Here is a 19,458-nt window from a genome sequence, read left to right on the forward strand (position 1 = left end):
CATCTGACAAAGGATTAATATCCAGAATATATAAGGAACTCAAACAACTTTACAAGAAGAAAACAAGGAACCCAATTAAAAAATGGGCAAAAGAGCTAAGTAGGCATTTCTCTAAGGAAGACATACAAATGGCCAACAGACATATGAAAAAATGCTCAACATCACTCAGCATCCGGGAAATGCAAATCAAAACCACACTGAGATACCATCTCACCCCAGTTAGGATGACTAAAATCCAAAAGACTCTGAACGATAAATGCTGGCGAGGTTGTGAAGAAAAAGGAACTCTCATACATTGTTGGTGGGACTGCAAAATGGTGCAGCCTCTATGGAAAATGGTATGGAGGTTCCTCAAACAATTGCAGATAGATCTACCATACGACCCAGCTATCCCACTGCTGGGAATATACCCAGAGGAATGGAAATCATCAAGTCGAAGGTATACCTGTTCCCCAATGTTCGTTGCCGCACTCTTTACAATAGCCAAGAGTTGGAACCAGCCCAAATGTCCATCATCGATGAGTGGATACGGAAAATGTGGTACATCTACACAATGGAATACTACTCAGCTATAAAAACGAATGAAATACTGCCATTTGCAACAACATGGATGGACCTTGAGAGAATTATATTAAGTGAAACAAGTCAGGCACAGAAAGAGAAATACCACATGTTCTCACTTATTGGTGGGAGCTAAAAATTAATATATAAATTCACACACACACACACACACACAAACCAGGGGTGGGGGAAGAAGATATAACAACAACAATTACTTGAAGTTGATACGACAAGCAAACAGAAAGCACATTGTTGGGGGGGGAGGGGGGAGGGAGGGAGGTTTTGGTGATGGGGAGCAATAATCAACCACAATGTATATCGACAAAATAAAATTTAAAAAAAAAAAAAATGGCACCTAGATTCCAGACCTAGTTCACTGGGAAAATACTCGTGCTGTTACTAGAAATCGATAAAAGAGAAACTAAGGATTGGGAGGACTGAGAGAAGAGATATTTGAGCATCCTGAGTTTCCTAAGCCATGAGGACATTTAGGTAACAGAGTCAGGCAGAATGCTGAACTGGAAATCGGGAGGGAGGCGGCAGCTAGAGGTAAGCATTTGAGCACTTTTGGCACAGAGGTAATGGTTGAAATGAAGAGACTTCCAAAAGACAGAGAATAGAGAAAGTTATATGTGGATTAACCCTCAGGAAATGCTTGCATTAATTGAAAACTTTTAGCAAGTGGGATGTTTTGGGTGCTATATTTTGAACAATAGCATATTGTGTTCTTGTCACTATTTCCACTGGACATCTTTAAATTAAAATAATAGTTGTTCCCTTTGCTTCCTATTTATCCTTCCTGCCAATAGGCATTGTGGGATGATGAAAAAAATATCTGAGTTTGAATCCTTGCTCCACCATTTATTAGAGCATGATCTCAGGCAACAACTTCTCTGAGCCTCAGTCAATGTGAATAACTACACCTTTTCCACAGGGCACTGCACATGGAAGATATCAAATATTATACGAGAATAAATTTTATAGTCTAGGCTGACTACACAGTTGGCCTTCCCATCTACAATTTCCATTTTCATGGAGTCAACCAACAGAGGATCAAAAATATTCGGGAGGGAAAAAACAATGAAAAATAAGAATACAACAATAAAAAAAAACACAAATTAAAAAACGATGCAGAAGAACAACTATTTACATAGCTTTTACATTGAATTAGATATTATAAGTAAGCTATAGATGAATTAGAGTATATGGGAGGACATGCTAGGTTATACAGAACACCACTTTATATCAGGGACTTCAGCGTCCTTGGCTTCTGGTATCTGGGGGAGGTCCTGGAACCAGTCCCCAATGAACACCGAAGGACTACCATATATGCTTACATGTGACAAGGACCAGCCAGCACCCACCTAAAAATTCAATACTCAGATGGTCCTTTGGTTCTCTGTTTTGGGCTCCATGAAGCAAATCCTGCCATGCCGTAAATATGCCCTGTGTAGCATCAAACAAGGAAACGTGTCCAGGTTTAAATATCTGTTTTTTTAAATGAGGGCTTAAACACTTCATAGTTCAGTCTTCCCAGAAATTGAGCAACATTATTAATTGATGATAATTTCTGTTTAAATTTAAATTTCAAATACAGAGTTATTAGCTCATTTATCTTCTTAATGTCACGCATGGCTTAAGCAGCCAAACTTTTAGCAGAAGGTGTACTAAATGTAAATGGGTCCTTTCCTAAAAGCTTGTGAGATCATTTTACATCATAAAATGGTCAAATAAACCCAAATGTTTCATTCTTAAGTGTCTTAAGACTTCTGTGGAAGGTTAGTATAACAACCAGAAAGTACCCTCTCCTTTAAGAATAAATTTATGTTTAGTCATTTGGGACCATAATCATGGAACTTGCTTCTCTGAAACACATCAAAAGTATTTCATGGGTGATAATGGTATTGAATATGTTTTTTAAAAAGAAAGCTCCTACCTTTTAGAGAGCCATACTGAAATGTTTGTGGATGAAATAATGTGATGTCTGGGATTGCTTCAAAATAATAAGGGGTGGCATAGTGGTTTGTAGAAGAAACAAAATTAGCCACGAATTGATCATTGTTGAAGCCAGGTGATGGGTAAATGGGTGTTTATTTTGTTACATTATTTTATAAGTAGTTTAAAATTCACTACAATAAGTTTTAAAAAATATTTACATGGAAACTGCCTCTTCGCTGCTCAAAGAGTACAAAAATATACGTTTATCCACACTGAGTGCACATATGTTTTTAGAATGTATTTATGAGTGATAACCTGCAGATTAGGTCCTCCACAGACAGACTCAAGGCTCCTTGGACAAAATGATTAAGACTAATTTGTCAATCACATGTATAGCTACTATGACATAATCTTACAGTTTATATTTTTTAAACTTAGGTGTATAAAAAACATCTTTCTCTGACCATTTGTCCCATTTATATGTGAAGAATACAAAGTGATAATAAAATTTAGAGAAAAAGTACCAAGCCTGTGGTGCACCCATTTTTTAGTATACGTGTATATCTATATTTAAAATATGTTTTTTATATTTTTAAGTGTAGATTTTGAGTAAAAACACAGCTTAATAATGGAGTCTATGCAGTTATTAAAAATTATTCCAGATTTATATTTAGAGACACAGACACAGAAAGATATTCACCATAAATTTTAAATTCAAAAGTAGCTTATGGGCTGGCCAGTTAGCTCACGTGGGAGAGCACGGTGCTGATGACACCAAGGTCAAGGTTTTGGGTCCCTGTAAAAGCCAACTGTCAAATAAACAAACAAATAAATAAATAAATAAAAGTAGCTTACAAAAACACCTTAGGGAATAATTTCACTTTTATACTATTGTATTTGTTTGTATATACTTGAAAAAAATCTAGAAAGATAAACAGTAGAAAGATTTATACATTCTACAGTGGTTACTTCTGACTCATCGTATGCTTTTTATTGTTTTTTTTCCTTCTTTATATTTTCCGCATCAACTTTTTGTACAATAAGCACTAAGATTTTATAATTCTTTTTAAAAAATTAAAGAGAAAAAATAAGAAAATTATATCGTATGAGAATTTAGTGCATGATAAGAGTAATATTTTCTATCAGTGGACAGAAAGAAACTGTTCAAATCATGGGATATAAACAACTGATTAACTATTTGGAAAAAATACCATAAAGATACATGGAGGAGGGGAATTACTTTCTAAGCATACTGTCAAAGACAGAAAAAAACATAAAAGAAAAACTTTTAAAACATCCATATAGCAAAATACATCATTAATAAATGGGAAATTTCTGAAAGTACGTAGCAAGGAAAGAGGTCTTACAAATCTCTATTTTAAAAGATTGGGAAAATAGATAAAGAACATGAATAAGTAACTCCCAAATCATCATTAAGCATTTGAAATAAACATATACAAGTTATTTAACCCCACCAGAAAGTAAATTGGTTTTGTTTTTAAAATGATTTTCAAATCTAGCACCTAAAATAAGCACTCTGATAAAATGATGATGCGAGTGTACAACTGGTTCAACTTTTATGGAGAGCAACTTAGATGTACATATAAAAGACTAAAAAAGTGCATACCCTGTGTGAAGGTTAATTCTAGATGTCAACTGGTTAGATGAAGGAATGCTGAGAAACCTGGTAAAGCAATCTTTTCAGGTGTGTCCATGAGGGTGTTTCCAGCAGAGATTAGTGATGAGAGTCTGAGTGGCCTGGGTGGGAAAGACCCGCCCTCAGTGTGGGTGGGAACCACCCAATCCGCTGGGGGTCCAGAGAGAACAAGAGACAGAGGAAAGAGGTGAAGCTCTCTCTCTATCTGCTGGAGCTGGGATACACTCTTCTCTCCTGTCCGTAGACATCAGAGCTCGAGACTCTTCAGCTTTTGGGTTCCAGGACTTACACCAAGGACACCATCAGCTTCCCTTCCCTGGTTTTGAGGCCTTGGACTTGGACTAAGCCACACTGCCGGCATCCAGTTTATAGACGGCCTGTCGTGGGACTTTTCTTCATAGACACGTGAGCTAATTCCCCTGATAAATCCTTCTCATATAATTATAACATATCTTATTGATTCTGTCTCTATGGAGAACCCTGATTAATACACTCTGTGAATCAGCTATTCCACTTCTAAATATTTGTCCAAGAAAATAAAGATGAACACTAACATTTAGTTAAGAAGATCATCATCAAAAAATAGAAAAAAATAGAGTCAGATCTAACTATCCAACAATAAGTGATTGATTATAAGTGATGGTAAATGTATACAATAGAATAAAAAAGAGCCATTAAACATAGTTTGTAAAAATATGTTTACTGCTTTTAAGAGCGTCACTAACTATTAAACATAAAAAGGTTGTTAAACTGTATATTTAAATACTTCTAAATGTGTATGCATAAAAAATTGAATGGATATACCGTATTTTTAAATTTTAATAGTGGTTATCTCTGGAAGCCAGGTTTCCAACTTTTCTTTTTCTTATCTCTATCTTCTAATTTTGGCCCACTGAGAATATCTTTAAAAAAAAAAAAAAAAAAAAAAAAAGAAGCAGCTTTTCAAAACTTACACCAGTGAGAAATTGCACAGAAAAACTGAGAGCATTCCCAACAGAAGAGTCACCTTGTCCATGCACTTAACATATCATGTGGTAATTAATTAGGTTTTCTGTCTCACTAAATATGACCTCCCACAAAATAAAACTCCAGTCTTATTCATTTCTTTTTTATTCCTCTATTATAGTGCATGGCATAATACTAGGCTGAACAAATAACCTTTAGCAGGGAGCCCAAAAGGCTTGCCAAGACACATAAGGTTTAGATTCTGTGTAAGAAACCTGTACAGTCACCTATGAAACAGCCAGGGTTGCCCACAGAGCCTCGCAGTCAATACAAATTCCATTTAACCGAAAGCTCAGTTCAAAAATCCTGAATTTTTCCTTGACTCCCCTTTCTCTTACTCTTTACACCCAGTCCATCAACAAGTCCAAGTGAACAGGATCTCATAAAAGTAGAGTAGAATGAATAGTGGTCACTAGAGGCTGGGAAGGGTAGGAAGAAAGTGGGGAGAGGGAGAGATTGGTTAAGGGGCACAAAATTATAGCTAGATAAGAAGAATAATTTCTAGTGTTCTATAGCACGGTAGGGTGAATATAGTTAATAATTTATTGTATATTTTCAAATAGCTAGAAGAGATTTTGGAGTTCCCAACACAAAGAAATGACAAATGTCTGAGGAAATGGATACATTAATTACCCTGACTTGATCATTACACATTGTATACAGGTATCAAAATATCACACTGTACTCCATTAAATGTATAATTATGTGTCAATTTAATAAGAATTAAAATAAAATCCAACTGAACAAATCTTGTTGGTTCTACATTTAAAATATGTTCTCCCAAACCATTCTCACCATTTTACTGCTACCACCCTGGTCCGAGCCAGACATCTCTTTTCCATAGAGCTGCAATAGTCCCCCTAGCTGGTCTCCACGCTTCCATTCTCATGCACTGTAGTCTTCGCACAACAGCCAGAGTGACTTTTTAAAAGGCAAATCTAATGATGCCACTGCAAACTCAAAACCCCTGTAGCTTCCTGTCACATGAAGAATGAAATCCAAAGTGCCTCCCATGGCTTACAAGCCCTCAAGAGCTGCACTGGACATCTACTTTGAACTCATCTCCCTCCGCCTGGCTCACAGGGCTCCAGCCACACTGGCCTGCTTACTATTCCTGGAACTGGTCAAGCATGTTCCCACCTCTCCCTTCCCCACTCCTGTCTTTTTTTCCTCTTTGCTGGGAATGTGCTTCTCCTTAAAAAGTGACCTTATGAAAAAGGTCTCTGCTTAAAAGTCACCTTATCAAAACGGCTCTTTAACCTCATTTTTTAAAAATAATAATCCTTTCCAACCAGCCTTCACTCTCTCTTCCTTTAACCTGCTTAATTTTTCTTCAGTGCACCAGCTGTCATTTTATTTTCCTTTAATTTGGTAATTGTCTCTCTCCTCCAGTAGAATGTCCATTGGAGCAAAGAGTGTTTTCTTCACCTCTCAATTTCAGACACTTAGAATAGTGTCTACCACATCTGAGGTACTGAATAATTATGGGATAATTAATTAGGTGAATGATTACCAAGATATGCTTCAAGTTCTTATATAAACACGACATTTGGCCTAATGTCTGCTCTAAATGATAGAATATTTCCTGAGTTCAACACTAAAAAGGCATGTTACAATAAAGCAGGTAGGATAACAATATCACATTACTCGGTAATGATATTGATGTTGATACTGATGTTGATGATGATTTAATACAGGCCTTGTGTTCCCTAACACCCAGAAAGCCTCCCTCATCTCTCGTCCCACTACCATTTAAGACCCATATCCACCTTATTGAAATTTTAAGTTTTTCTAAGAATTTGTGAAGAGATTTAACAGACATTGTAAATTATTCTCATGAGGAAACGTTCGTTATTTCACATTATAAGCCCATTCTCATTAAGTAGTAACCAAACATTGTTTCTTGATATGTAACCCATGAATATGGGACAATAATCTGATTTGCTAAAGTCACTAATTATTTCCCAGTGACCTAATTCTATCAGTAAAATGAGGTAAGGAGAGGCCCTGTAAAATAAACACAGGCGTGCTCAAAGCAGGTGTAAGTGAAGCCTCAGGGTACCAATGTCAGTTGTGGTCTATGTCACAAGTAGTTTGTTAACTAAAAATAAAGTACATAAGTTCGAGAATGATTTACTTAAAAAATATATTGGACAGAGATCAGTATCATAGAGAACATTCACTTCTTTCTGATATATCCTAGTTGGCTGCCCTGTCATTGAAGAAAACTTAGAATGATACTCCTAACAGTCAACCACAGTGGTCCAAAAACATGATTTTTTTCAAAAAACTAAGGTAAGCAAAGCATAGCACAGAATCCAGGCTACGCAGTGGGGCCACCTGGGTTAGAGTTCCATTTCTGTCAACTTAGTTGCTGTGTGATCTTGGGCATGTACCCTGACTTCTCTGGGCTCCCTCGCTCCATATCACCCACCCATAAAACCCAGATAAAAACACCTTCTCTGTAGAATTATGAGGGTTGGGACAACGCGTACAACACAAGTACATCAAGTAAAGCACATCTTGCCCCAAGCAAAGACAAGATGTGAAAAAACGATCTGCATCAGATGCAATCCCAAAAGCTGTGGAAGATGGAAATCTGTTTAACGTATGTGTGCAGGCTGCCAAACAGGAAAAGGTCCCCCACAATGAGTCTGTAAATTTGAGAATCTGTTGGGACACACACACACACACACACACACACACACACACATGCCCTGAGAGGAAACAGCACCTCTCCTCATATCCCAGTCAGCCTAAAAAATTATTCAGCCTTTACACTAGCACTGACAAACCCAACTTTACTCTTGTAAGTCTTGTTCTCCTCAACTATGTGTTAACATCAATCCCAAATGTGAAAGCGAACATGAAAACTCGATGGAGTTAACCCTTACTTAGCAAAAGGCAGTGTCCCCTGCAGTGTCCAGATAGTTGAAACAGTAATCACCCACCTTATGCTTGTCATTGACAACATGCCCTTTTGTCTACGCGCTTCAGTCGAGAACTATGGCAGTAAGTTAACTGCTAGTAGAAATACCGATGGCTCTGTCTAAACGGCCGCTTTCCAGAGTTACTAATGTCACAGCGTTGGTCGGTCAGTCTCCATCTAACCCGGGCATTTCCCACCCACAGACCACAAGATGCAAAGGGGAAGTTAGTGCCTAACCCACGAAAACAACCCAGGGCTCGGAGGCTGCCAGGCGGTTCCTGGGGCCCTCTCGCCACCAGGGAACGCGGGCGCAGGCCCGCCGGGGGACAGGCGCACACAGTACCTGGATCAGGCCCTGCTGGAACAAGGCGCTGTGCACGCAGCCGGGGACCGCCCCGGGCAGCTCCAGCGAGCCGTTCCCGTTGCGGATCTTCCAGCTTCCCCGCAAGCTGTAGCTGCGCGCCCGTGCAACGGAGCCCGCATGGCACAATGCAAGCAGCAGGAATAAGTGGAGGTGCATCTTGGGGGCAGGTGCCGCGGAGACGCAGAGGGGTCGGATCCCGGGGCTGCAGGGGCCCGCGGGGAAGCCTCCGGTCTGCTCGGAAGCAGCCTGGGCTCTAGCTGTCCCCGCCCCGGGGCCCGGGACCCGCCCCCGGGAACTGGCCCCGCCCCTAAGTCAGCTGAGCGATCTCGGGAGGGCGATGCAGTCAGAGGGGACGGCGGAGGCCGCGCAGGGACCGGCAGAAAGATGGGTGTCGCGGCTGCGGGAGCTGCGGCCCCTGTGAACGGCTGCAGGCTGGGGGTCTTTGCAGTCTGCGCCCTGCCTCAGCGCTCTGCTCCGGTAGTACAGCGGAAGGCCAGAACTTTGCACGGTAATTGGGTCACACAGATCCCCGGGCGCAAAGTGGCACAAAGCTTTGCTCCCGAAGGGACCGACAGTATGTGGAGAGTACAGCTAAAGAGGCTTCTCACTCCTTCAAAGAACCAAAACAGGGAGACAACCCACGTTTCCCTTGCCCCAGAATTGACACCCTCCTCCGCGTTGCAGGGGTCCGCCTGGCTGCGGTAACGCCCGCTCCTGCAGCTTAAGCCGCTGCGCTCAGAGCGTACCCTGCTGTTTAAAGCCTGTGCAAGTACTAACTACTCATTGGTAGGGTTGTTTCGAGGACTGAGAAAATGCGTCCACAGCTTACAGCATAGGGCCTGGCCTAGAGAAAGCACAGCACGTTGGCTGTGGTTACTAGAGGCCTCCGTCCTTAGGTTTCATAAAGCCCCATCCATGGAGGACGTTTCTGAGGTTCCAGGACCTGCACGAAACGTGCAGTTCAAAATCCTCCGCGCTCACGAGCTGTGAGGCTTGGCGTAAGCCGCAAAATCGCCAATACCTCCATTTCCTGAACTTGAAAATGGAGACCGTTACTCTTTCTTCAGGTTGTTATAAGCATAAAATGAATTAACATATATGACCGTCTGTAACAATGCCAGGATACCCAAGAAATACCACAGAGTTATTTCAGCTCTTGTGGTCACATAGACCACCTGAGTCTCATTTTTACAATAGGACATAACAGTGATCCTGAGAAGTTGAATTTCACGTGGTGTAAAATACCCTGTCTTGTTTCTATGTTGATGTTATCTTATTTTTATATTCAGGAAGAAATCTTTGAAGAGAAGTTCTCCTCTCATCACATTCGAGCTTTGTTTGTGCCCTATAATGGCCCTGGAATTGCCTGAGGCTGTAGGCACCGGACAATATTTTACTTTTGCAGAATCAGCATTTTCATGAGTTCGGTATCTTGGCTTTAAAGACATTGTGGATTATCCAGCCCAAGCTCTTGGCTTTACAGCTGAAGAAACTGGGCCCAAAGAAGCCAGGCGACTTGCCTGTCACGCAGTGGCAGACAGCGTCAGAACGCTCCCGGCTTCGACTCTCCTTCTACTTACTAGGTACCACTGATATTACAGGGGGAAAGTTCCCGCTGGTTCAAAGCGTTGCTCACTCCAGGGGCATTCTTACTTTTGATAGGAACAAAGTTCTCAGTTAAAATAATGTGCCATAATTCAGGCATTAAACGACCAGCTATGGTCTGTGTAACACCTTTAACAAGGCTTATGGAAAGAAGAGTGGCCTAGGAATTTATTCTTAAATCCCAGCGATGCCATTAAGCCAAATCAAAGGAAAATTTATCCTAGCCAATATGTGTGGATATATTCTGTTGTTCTAGTAAGAAATACTTAAGAAAAATCATTTTTTAGGAAAACAAGAATAGTGACTTATCATTCCCCCTTTCATTCCAGGATACAAGTGTGACATCATTTGAGTTACTTCACTTTAAGAACAGACAGCATCAGAGAAAAATCAAAGCCCCAATAAGTGCTCTTCCTAAAATTTGCATAGATGACATGATGAAGTTTTCTTTCATTATAGGATAATTTTTGTGTCCATGATTTCCTGGTAGAATAAATCTTATTTTGAAATATTCCTAAAATGTCTCAACTTGTGTAAAGTCACGATACCAAATACAATGTTAAAACCAGTAATAGGTATCTTTAACCTTACACTGTATAAACAGATTCCATTTTGGTCATCTCATTTGATGCTTCCAAAAATTTGAATTATTTAAGATAAGTCATAGTTCCCTGATTTAAAGAGACAAATAGATAAATAAGGCCTAGTACGTGGCCACAGCAGGCCAATTTGGACTTTTTGGCCCTTTGCTATATGGCAATACTTTCTTCATCTCAAAATATATAAAGTTGGTGAACTCATTAGAACACCACAATGTACTAAGGCCAGAGATGTTCCAATCCCTTGATATAATTACAGAAGTTATAATAAGGAGAAGAAAATGAAAGAATAATCGGGTGTTGAATGGGTATTTTCCTTTAGACTCGGAGTGTCTGATTAATCCCCAAGGCCATAAGTATCCCCCTCAAAGGACTTACTGAGAGGTGGTCAAACTGTCTTTTGACCCTCACTCTCACCAAGCCATGGAGCCTAAACAATCAGACGATTAAGTCAATAGGCTTAGAAGGAGAATACTTTGGCTTTTCTCAAGCCAACTGGGGAGAAGAGGTCCAACAGAACTGCTGTGGAAGTTAGGAAGCCTGCAAGTGGAGGAGTCTGGTATCTCACATCCCCAGCCAGACGCTGCAACGATGGAAATTCCTAAACCCACCAAGAGTGGCAAAAACAGAGCCTAGTGAGAGAATGCTTGACATAGTCCCCTAGACTTGAAACCCCAAATGTTAGAACAAGGAGAGAAGGTAGTGGGAACTGTGTGCACCACTAGAATTTGGTAGGTCAAGATGTTTGGCTTATAGGACTTTCCTATAAGCCAAGAGGACACAATAGAAGGCAACCAGGCTTGAGCCAGTATAACGGGACCCCATCCAAGAGTTCAAGAAGTCAGCCAGAGGACACCTGGCCTATGTCAGCAAACTGTGAAGTACAGTATTCCCCTGGGGGAGGCTCAAAGAACTCCCACCATCCGTTAACTGGTGTTACAACCCACCTGAGAAGGAAAGGAGACCCAGAAGCATTAGAGGGAGGAGAGATGAATAAGAGCAAGGAGGGGTGTAAGAAAAGACCACCCCCCTTCTCCACTGCAATCCCCAAGCCACAGGCTAATCCTGAGCTGGTTGGGTGAAGGAGAGAAATGTTTGAGTTGGATGTGAGACTAAAATTTTAAGTTGAACTGAATACCTGAAGATAAGCAAATAGTTGTGGGATCTAACTGAGATAGCAACAACAGGCAGGAAAAAGATCAAACTCGTGTATGACTGAAGGCAGTAGATGAAGAAGCTGGTTACAGTAAACTAGTTATAAAAGCACAAGATACTCTTCACTCTATATCTTGAACTCTCTTATGAGAATTTTGCTTGTTGGCTACATTGTAACATTTCTGGTACCATAAGAGAAGCCCATTTCTCAGTGACTCAAATGAGAAAAGAAATTTGTATTTTAATATTCAGTCAATGTTTTTGTGTCATCTGGGGGTAAGGATGAGGAGCAGTAATCAGGTGGTGGGAAACAGAGCTTGAGTTATGAAACATAGTTAAAAAGCCTTATATCTAATAGGCATTAAGACCCCACTGCAACTGACACATTCTTTTTTAGGTCACATGCAACACTGAAAGAAAGTGACCACATACCAAGCCACAGAGACAATATCAACAAATTCCAAAGAATTAATAACATGGAAAGCAACATTTTCTGACCATAATGTAATAAAATTAGAAATAAGTAATAAAAAGAATAAACCAAAAGAAAAAATCCCATGTATTTAGAACGTTAAAAAAATATATATTTCTAAAAAAATCTACAGGTCAAAACAATAATAGACTTCTGCTTTCTGGTTTAGCAGTTAGGGATCTTGGAAGCCATCAATCTGTCCAAAAAACAAGTAAAAAGCTGAACAAGCTGAAAATCAGCAGCTCTTCTTAGATCTGTCAGAGAAGTGAGGTCACAGGGCAAACCACTGCCCCCCAAATTGGAGAGACAGGTGAGTACAGGCAATTACAACTTCCCTGAGCAGAAACCCCTGAGCTGGAATCTCGGGGGGAACCGGTATTGGGTGAGAAAACCTGAACTATAACTGACAAATTGCTGGAGAATCAATGTGGACAAGTCGGAGAGTTAAAAACTCCAGGGGGGCTTCGTCTAAAGAGGGATCATCCCCACTTTTGTGAGTCTGCCTCCAGGAGCTCTACACAGTTCTCACAGTGAAGACTGCAGAGGAAAATCTCCTCACTTTATACAAGGGAAGAGGAAGGCAACCATTTTGAATGTGCCAGAGATTCTATTCTTCTTAACAAGACATCCCTCAAAAGAAACTATTTTACCAGAGCCAAACCTACTGGGGTTTTATCAGAACCTAGCCAACCTGATGGAAGAAAAATACCCAACTCCAGGCCCCCCACCCCAGACATTCTGGCTCACCTAAGGGGGTGAAAAAGCTGAGAAGTACTGTGAAGTTTACAGTCAAGGGCACGGGCTCCCTAAAAGACAAACCTAATCACAGGATGGTGGAATGCTTCCCCTCGCCCAACACCTTCCCAACACATCACTAAAGGCCTGTTTACTGCAATTCTTTTTACCCCGTACATCATGTATGACTTTCAACAAAAAGTTACAAGGCAAAAAACACAATTTGAAGATACAGAGCAAGTACCAGAACCAGACTCAGGTATGGCAGAGATGAAGCAGGCCAGAAATTTAAAATAACTAATAAATATGCTAAGGGCTCTAAGGAAAATGTAAACGACATGCAAGAACAGGTGGGTAAAGTAAACAGAGAGGTGGAATTTGTAAGAAAAAATAAGAAAGATATGCTAGAGATTAAAAGCACTGTAACAGAAATGAAAAATGCCTTTAATGGGCTCATTAGTAGATGGCACACGGCTGAAGAAAGAATCTGAGTTTGAGGATATGTCAACAGAAACTTTCAAAACTAAAAAGCAAATAGAAAAAGTGGCTGAAAAAAATTGAACAGAATATCCAAGAACTGTGGGACAACTACAGAAAGTATAACACACATGAATTGGGAATACCAGAAAGAGAGGAAAGACAGAAAGGAACAGAAGACATACTTGAAGCAACAATGACTGATAATTTCCCCAAATTAATGTCAGACACCAAGTCACAAATCCAGGAAACTCCCACAAATTAATGTCAGACACCAAGTCACAAAGCAGGACAAATGCCAAAAAAAAAAAAACCCACAAAAAACAAACAAAAAAACCCCTACACTTAGGTATATCATATTCAAACTGCAGAAAATCAGAGATAAAGAAAAAATCTAAAGAAGCCAGAGGAAAAAAACAACTTACCTGTAAAAGAGAAAAGATAAGACTTACATCCACCTTCTCAGAAGCCATGCAAGAGGAAAGTGAAGTGAAATATTTAAAGTGTTGAGAGAAAAAACAAAAACAAAAACAAGAAAACTGCACCAACCTACAATTCTGTACCCTGCAAAATTATTCTCAAAAATAAAGGAGAAATAAAGACTCTCTCAGACAAACAAAAATGTAAGTAATTTGCTACTAATAGCTCTGCCTTGCAAGGTATATTAAAAGAAGCTCTTTAGAGAGGAGGAAATTGATACAGCTTTTGAAACTCATATTTATATAAAAAAAGGAAGAACATTGGAGAAGGAATAAGAAAAAGTCAGATAAAAACTCTTATTTTTCTTATTGTTCATTGACCTAACAGATAACAGTTTGTTCAAAATAATAAGAGCAACAGTATATTTAATGATGACAGCCTATGTATAAGTGAAATGAATGACAGCAATGCACAAGGGACATAAGGCAGGAATTAGGCATACTTTCTTTTTATAAGGTATCAAAGTGGTACAGTGTTATTTGAAGGTGGACATGGGTTAGTTGTAAACGTATATTGCAAACTCTAGGGCAACCACTGAAAAAAGCTTAAAAATTAGTATAACAGATACGTTAAGAAATAAAGAAAATAGAATCGTATAAAATGCTCAGTTAAAACCAAAAAAGGCAGAAAAAGAGTGGAAGACAAAGGACAAGGGCAACAAATACAAAACAGTAACAATTAACAAATACAAGTAGAGAAATGGAATTTTTAAAATATGCATTTTTTAAAAATTTTATTTTGTTGATATACATTGTGGTTGATTATTGCTCCCCATCACCAAAACCTCCCTCCCTCCTCCCGCTCCTCCCTCCCCCGCAACAATGTCCTTTCTGTTTGCTTGTCGTATCAACTTCAATAGTTGTAGTTGTTATATCTTCTTCCCCCACCCCCTGGTTTTGTGTGTGTGTGTGTGTGTGTGTGTGTGTGTGTGTGTGTGTGTGTGAATTTATATATTAATTTTTAGCTCCCACCAATAAGTGAGAACATGTGGTATTTCTCTTTCTGTAAAATATGCGTTTTTTTCATGAACTTTTTGAAGACCTCTCATATGATAGATATTAATCCAGCCATATCAATATTTACTTTAAATGTCAATGGTCTAAATACGCCAGTTGAAAGACAGAAATTGTCAGAGTAGATCAAAAGACAAGACTCAACTATGTGTTGTCTACAAGAAACCCATTTTAAATATAAAGACACATATAGATTAAAAGTAAAAGAATAGAGAAAGATATATCTTGCTAACATGAAAAAATGTGAGCAAATTAATATTAATTACAGAGAAAGCAGACTTCAGAGCAAGGAAAATTATCAGGATAAAGAGGGAAATTACATAATGAGAAAAGGGGTCAATTCTTCAAGAATATGTAACACTACTTAATGTGTATATGCCTAACGACAGAGCATCAAACTATGCAAGTCAAAAACTGATAGAAATGTAGGGAGAGAAAGATAACTCCACTAATATGGTTGGAGACTTCAACAACCCTCTATCAGCAACAGACAGATCTATCAAGAAGAAAATCAGTAAGGACATGATTGAATTCAAAAGCACCATCAAACAAGTGAATATTGTTGATATCTATATACTATTTCATGCAACATCAGCAGAATACACAGTCTTCTCAAGCTCACGTGGAATTTTCACTAAGACAGATGATATTCTGTTCCATAAAACATACCTTAACAAATATAAAATAATAGAAATCATACAATAAATACTCTCAAACCACAATGGAATTAAACTAGAAATCAGTATATCTGGATAACCCCCAAATCCTGGAAAATTAAACAACACACTTCTAAATAATACATAAGTCAACAATAAAATTTCAAGAGAAATATTTTGAATAAATTAATGACAATACAATTTATCAAAACTTGTGTGGTGCAGCAAAAGCAGTGCTTAGAGGGAAATTTATAACATTGAATGCATGTATTATAAAAAAAGAAAGATCTAAAATCAGCAATCTAAGTTTCCATCTTAGGAAGATAGAAAAGAAGAGCTAATTAAAACCAAAGTAAGCAGAAGAAAAAGAATAGTAAAAATTAGAGCAGAAATCAATGAAAGTGAAAACAGGAAATCAATAGAGAAAATCAACAAAAGCAAAAGCTGATTCTTTGGTCAGTAAAATTGGTAAGACTCTAGCCAGGCTAAGAAAAAGAAAGAGAAGATACAAATTAATTACATCAGAAATGAAAGAGGGGACATCACTACGATGTCAAATAGACATTAAAAGGATAATAAATAATTACTATAAACAACTCTATGTACACAAATTTAATATGGTAGATGAAATGGACCAATTCCCTGAAAGATACAATCTGCCTACACTCATACAAGAAGAAACAGACAATGAGAATAGACCTATATCTATTAAAGATCTTAAGTCAATAATTAATAACCTTGTAAAACAGAAAGTCCCAGGCACAGGTGGGTTCACTGGTCAATTCAACCAAACATTTAAGGAAGAAATTATACAAATTCTCTATAATTCCTTCCAGAAGATAGAAGCAAAATGCATACTTCCTAACTCCTTCTATGGAGCCAATATTACCCTAATACTAAAATCAGACAAACACATTACAAGAAAACTATAGACCAATATCTCTCATGAACATATATAAAAAAATTTCCAACAAAATATTAGCAAATTGAATCCAACAATGTATAAAAAGAATTATACAACATGACCAAGTGAGATTTATTCTGAGTATGCAAGGCTGGTTTAACACTTGAAAATCAGTTAATGTAACTCATCACATAAACAGGCTAAAGAAGAAAAATCACATTATCACATCAATAGATGCAAAAAAAAAGCATTTGACAAAATGAAACAGCCATTCCTGATAAAAACTCTCAGAAAACTAGAAATAGAGGTGAACCTCTATTTTTTTTATCAACTTGATAAAAAAAATCTTTTAAAAACTACAGCTAACATCATACTTAATGGTGAGAAACTAGAAAACTTTTTGCTAAGATCAGAAACAAGGTAAGACTGTCCTCTCACTATTCACCATACTGGAAGTCCTAGCTAATAAAATAAGACAAGAAAAGGAAATAAATAGTAAACAGATTGGGAAAGAAAAAAATAAAACTATCCTTGTTTGATGATGGCATAATTGTCTATGCAGAAAATCTTTTGAAAGTATCAACAACACAACAAAACTCCTGGAACTAATAAAGGATTAAAGCAAGAATGCATGATAAAGGTTAATATAGAATATACAAGTCAGTTGCTTTCTTATATATCAACAATGAATAATTGGATTTGAAATTAAAAACACAACACTATTTACATTAGCACTCCAATACTTAGGTATAAATCTAACAAAAATGTACAAGATTTACATGAGAAAAACTACAAAACTCTGATGAAAGAAATCAAAGAGGAGATAAATAAAGAAATATTCCGTGTTCATGAATAGGAAGACTCAATATTGTCAAGATGTCAGTTTTTCCCAACTTGATATACAGATTCAATGCAATCCAAATCAAAATCTCAGCGAGTTATTTCATGGATTTTGACAAACCTGTTCTGAAGTTTACATGGAGCCCCCAAAGACTCAGAATAGCCAACACAATATTGAAGAATAAAGTTGGAGGACTGACACTACTCTGTCAAGAGCTCAGCTGAGCTGAGGAAGGAAAGTGAGCTGTCAGGTATTGGAGTTGCCAATTAAAGCAACGATGAGCCAAAATGAAAGTAACAGTGAACCTTTAATCACTTACTATGGATGGGAAAGCAAGAAGCTAGAACCAGAGAAGACACCAACTCCCCTTTATTTTTCCCATAAAACACACAATATTTGAGGGGCAGGTGAATCACCACAGACTTGGGGGTCATCTCACTGTTGAGGGAGCCCTGAATAAAGGGCTCTGGCTGTTTTACGCACTCTGGGGTTGGCTGAGTATGAGGAGGAAGGGCTAGGAGTGGAAAATTACCGGTATTAAGTCAACACAGGGTTAAGTGTCTTCAAGGTTTCCTCCTTCTCTTGCCCCATGCCCTACACAATCAGGAGGTCTCACTAGAGGCACCTGAAGAAGACCTCTGCAAAAGGTCTCAAATAAAGAGACATAGGAATGAAAGCCTCAGGGTTAGGAATATAAATATGCAAAGACCATGACTGGCCAGAGGGGTCTGAGCCCTTCACTGAGACTCCCTTTACGGACTGCACTGCACTGACTGTGCACCAAGTCTGGTGTGGGGAGGGCAGCCTTCCCCGGTGAGGACTGTCAGGTAATGGCTTTGTAATTGCCTATGATCAGGTGTGAAAAAACACAAAAATAAATAAACTGTAGTACACCCCAACAATGGAATATTATCCAGACTTAAAAAAATGAGCTATTACTGTTGGTGGGAATGTAAATTAGTACATCCATTATGGAAACAATATGGAAGTTCTTTAAAAAATTAAAAATAGAACTATCATATGATCCAGAAATCTCATCATATCCAAAGAAAATGGCATCAGTATGTTGAAAAGATATCTGCACTCCTGTGTTTATTGCAGTGCTATTCACAGTAGCCAAGACATGGAATCAACCTAAATGCCCATTTACTAATGAATAGATTAGAAACAATGTGGTATATATATACACAATGGAATACCATTTATCCATAAAACAGAATGAAATTCTGTTACGTGTGGCAACATGGACGAAACTGGAGGACATTAGGTTAAGTAAAATAAGCCAGGCACCACGTGATCTCACTTATATGTGGAATCTAAAAAAGTTGATTTCATAGAAATAGAAAGTAGAATAGTGGTTACTAGAGTCTGGGGAGGGGGAGGGCAAGGAGGAGCCAAAAGAAGTTGGTCAGGAGTTACAAAATTACAGTTAGACAGGAACAATAGGTTCTGGTGTTCCATTACACAGATGGGTGACTATAGCTAAAACAATGTAGTGAATGCATATTTTGAGATAGCTAGAAGATTGTGGATGTTATCACCAAAAAAAAAAAAAAATTGGTAAATATTTAAAGTGATGGATATGGTAATTACCCAGATTTGATCATCATGCAATGTATACATGCATTGAAACATCACACTATACCTCATAAATATGTATAATTACTATATATCAATTATAAATAAAAAATTAGTTAAGCCATGAAAAAGCATGAAGGAAACTTAAATGCATATTACTAAGTGAAAGATACCAATCTAAAAGTCTACATACTGTATGATTACAACTATATGACACTCTAGGAAAGACAAAACTATGGAGACAGTAAAAACACCAGTAGTTTCCAGGGGTTGAGGGGAGGAAGGAAAGAATAGGCTGAGCACAGAGGATTTTTAGGGCAATGAAAATACTCTATATGATACTATAATGGTAGAGACATGCCATTATGCATTTGTCCAAGCTCATAGAATATACAACACCAAGAGTGAACCTGAATGTAAAGTATGGACCTTGGGTGATAATAACGCGTCAAAGTATGTTCGTCAGTTCTAACAAATGTACACTCTGGT

The 19,458-nt window shown here is 38.4% G+C and overlaps 1 protein-coding gene and 1 long non-coding RNA gene across 3 annotated transcripts in view; one reads left to right on the forward strand and one right to left on the reverse strand.

Moving 5' to 3' along the window:
* The window catches only part of MANBA (mannosidase beta), a 98,466-nt gene extending 89,786 nt beyond the window's left edge, over positions 1-8,680 (reverse strand). For both annotated transcript variants that reach the window (XM_063108250.1, XM_063108249.1), the window contains exon 1: positions 8,434-8,680. In XM_063108250.1, coding sequence (XP_062964320.1) covers positions 8,434-8,610 — 177 coding nt within the window. In that variant the 5' untranslated portion in view covers positions 8,611-8,680. The remainder of the gene's footprint in view (positions 1-8,433) is intronic.
* Positions 8,681-8,876: 196 nt separating this feature from the next.
* On the forward strand, positions 8,877-10,499 carry LOC134385883 (uncharacterized). Its single transcript, XR_010024431.1, has 3 exons — positions 8,877-8,962; positions 9,744-10,037; positions 10,389-10,499. It is a non-coding gene; the product is annotated as an uncharacterized LOC134385883 (long non-coding RNA).
* Positions 10,500-19,458: the final 8,959 nt, after the last annotated feature.

Source organism: Cynocephalus volans, chromosome 9, assembly GCF_027409185.1.
Source record: "Cynocephalus volans isolate mCynVol1 chromosome 9, mCynVol1.pri, whole genome shotgun sequence".
NCBI classification, from domain to species: Eukaryota; Metazoa; Chordata; class Mammalia; order Dermoptera; family Cynocephalidae; genus Cynocephalus; species Cynocephalus volans.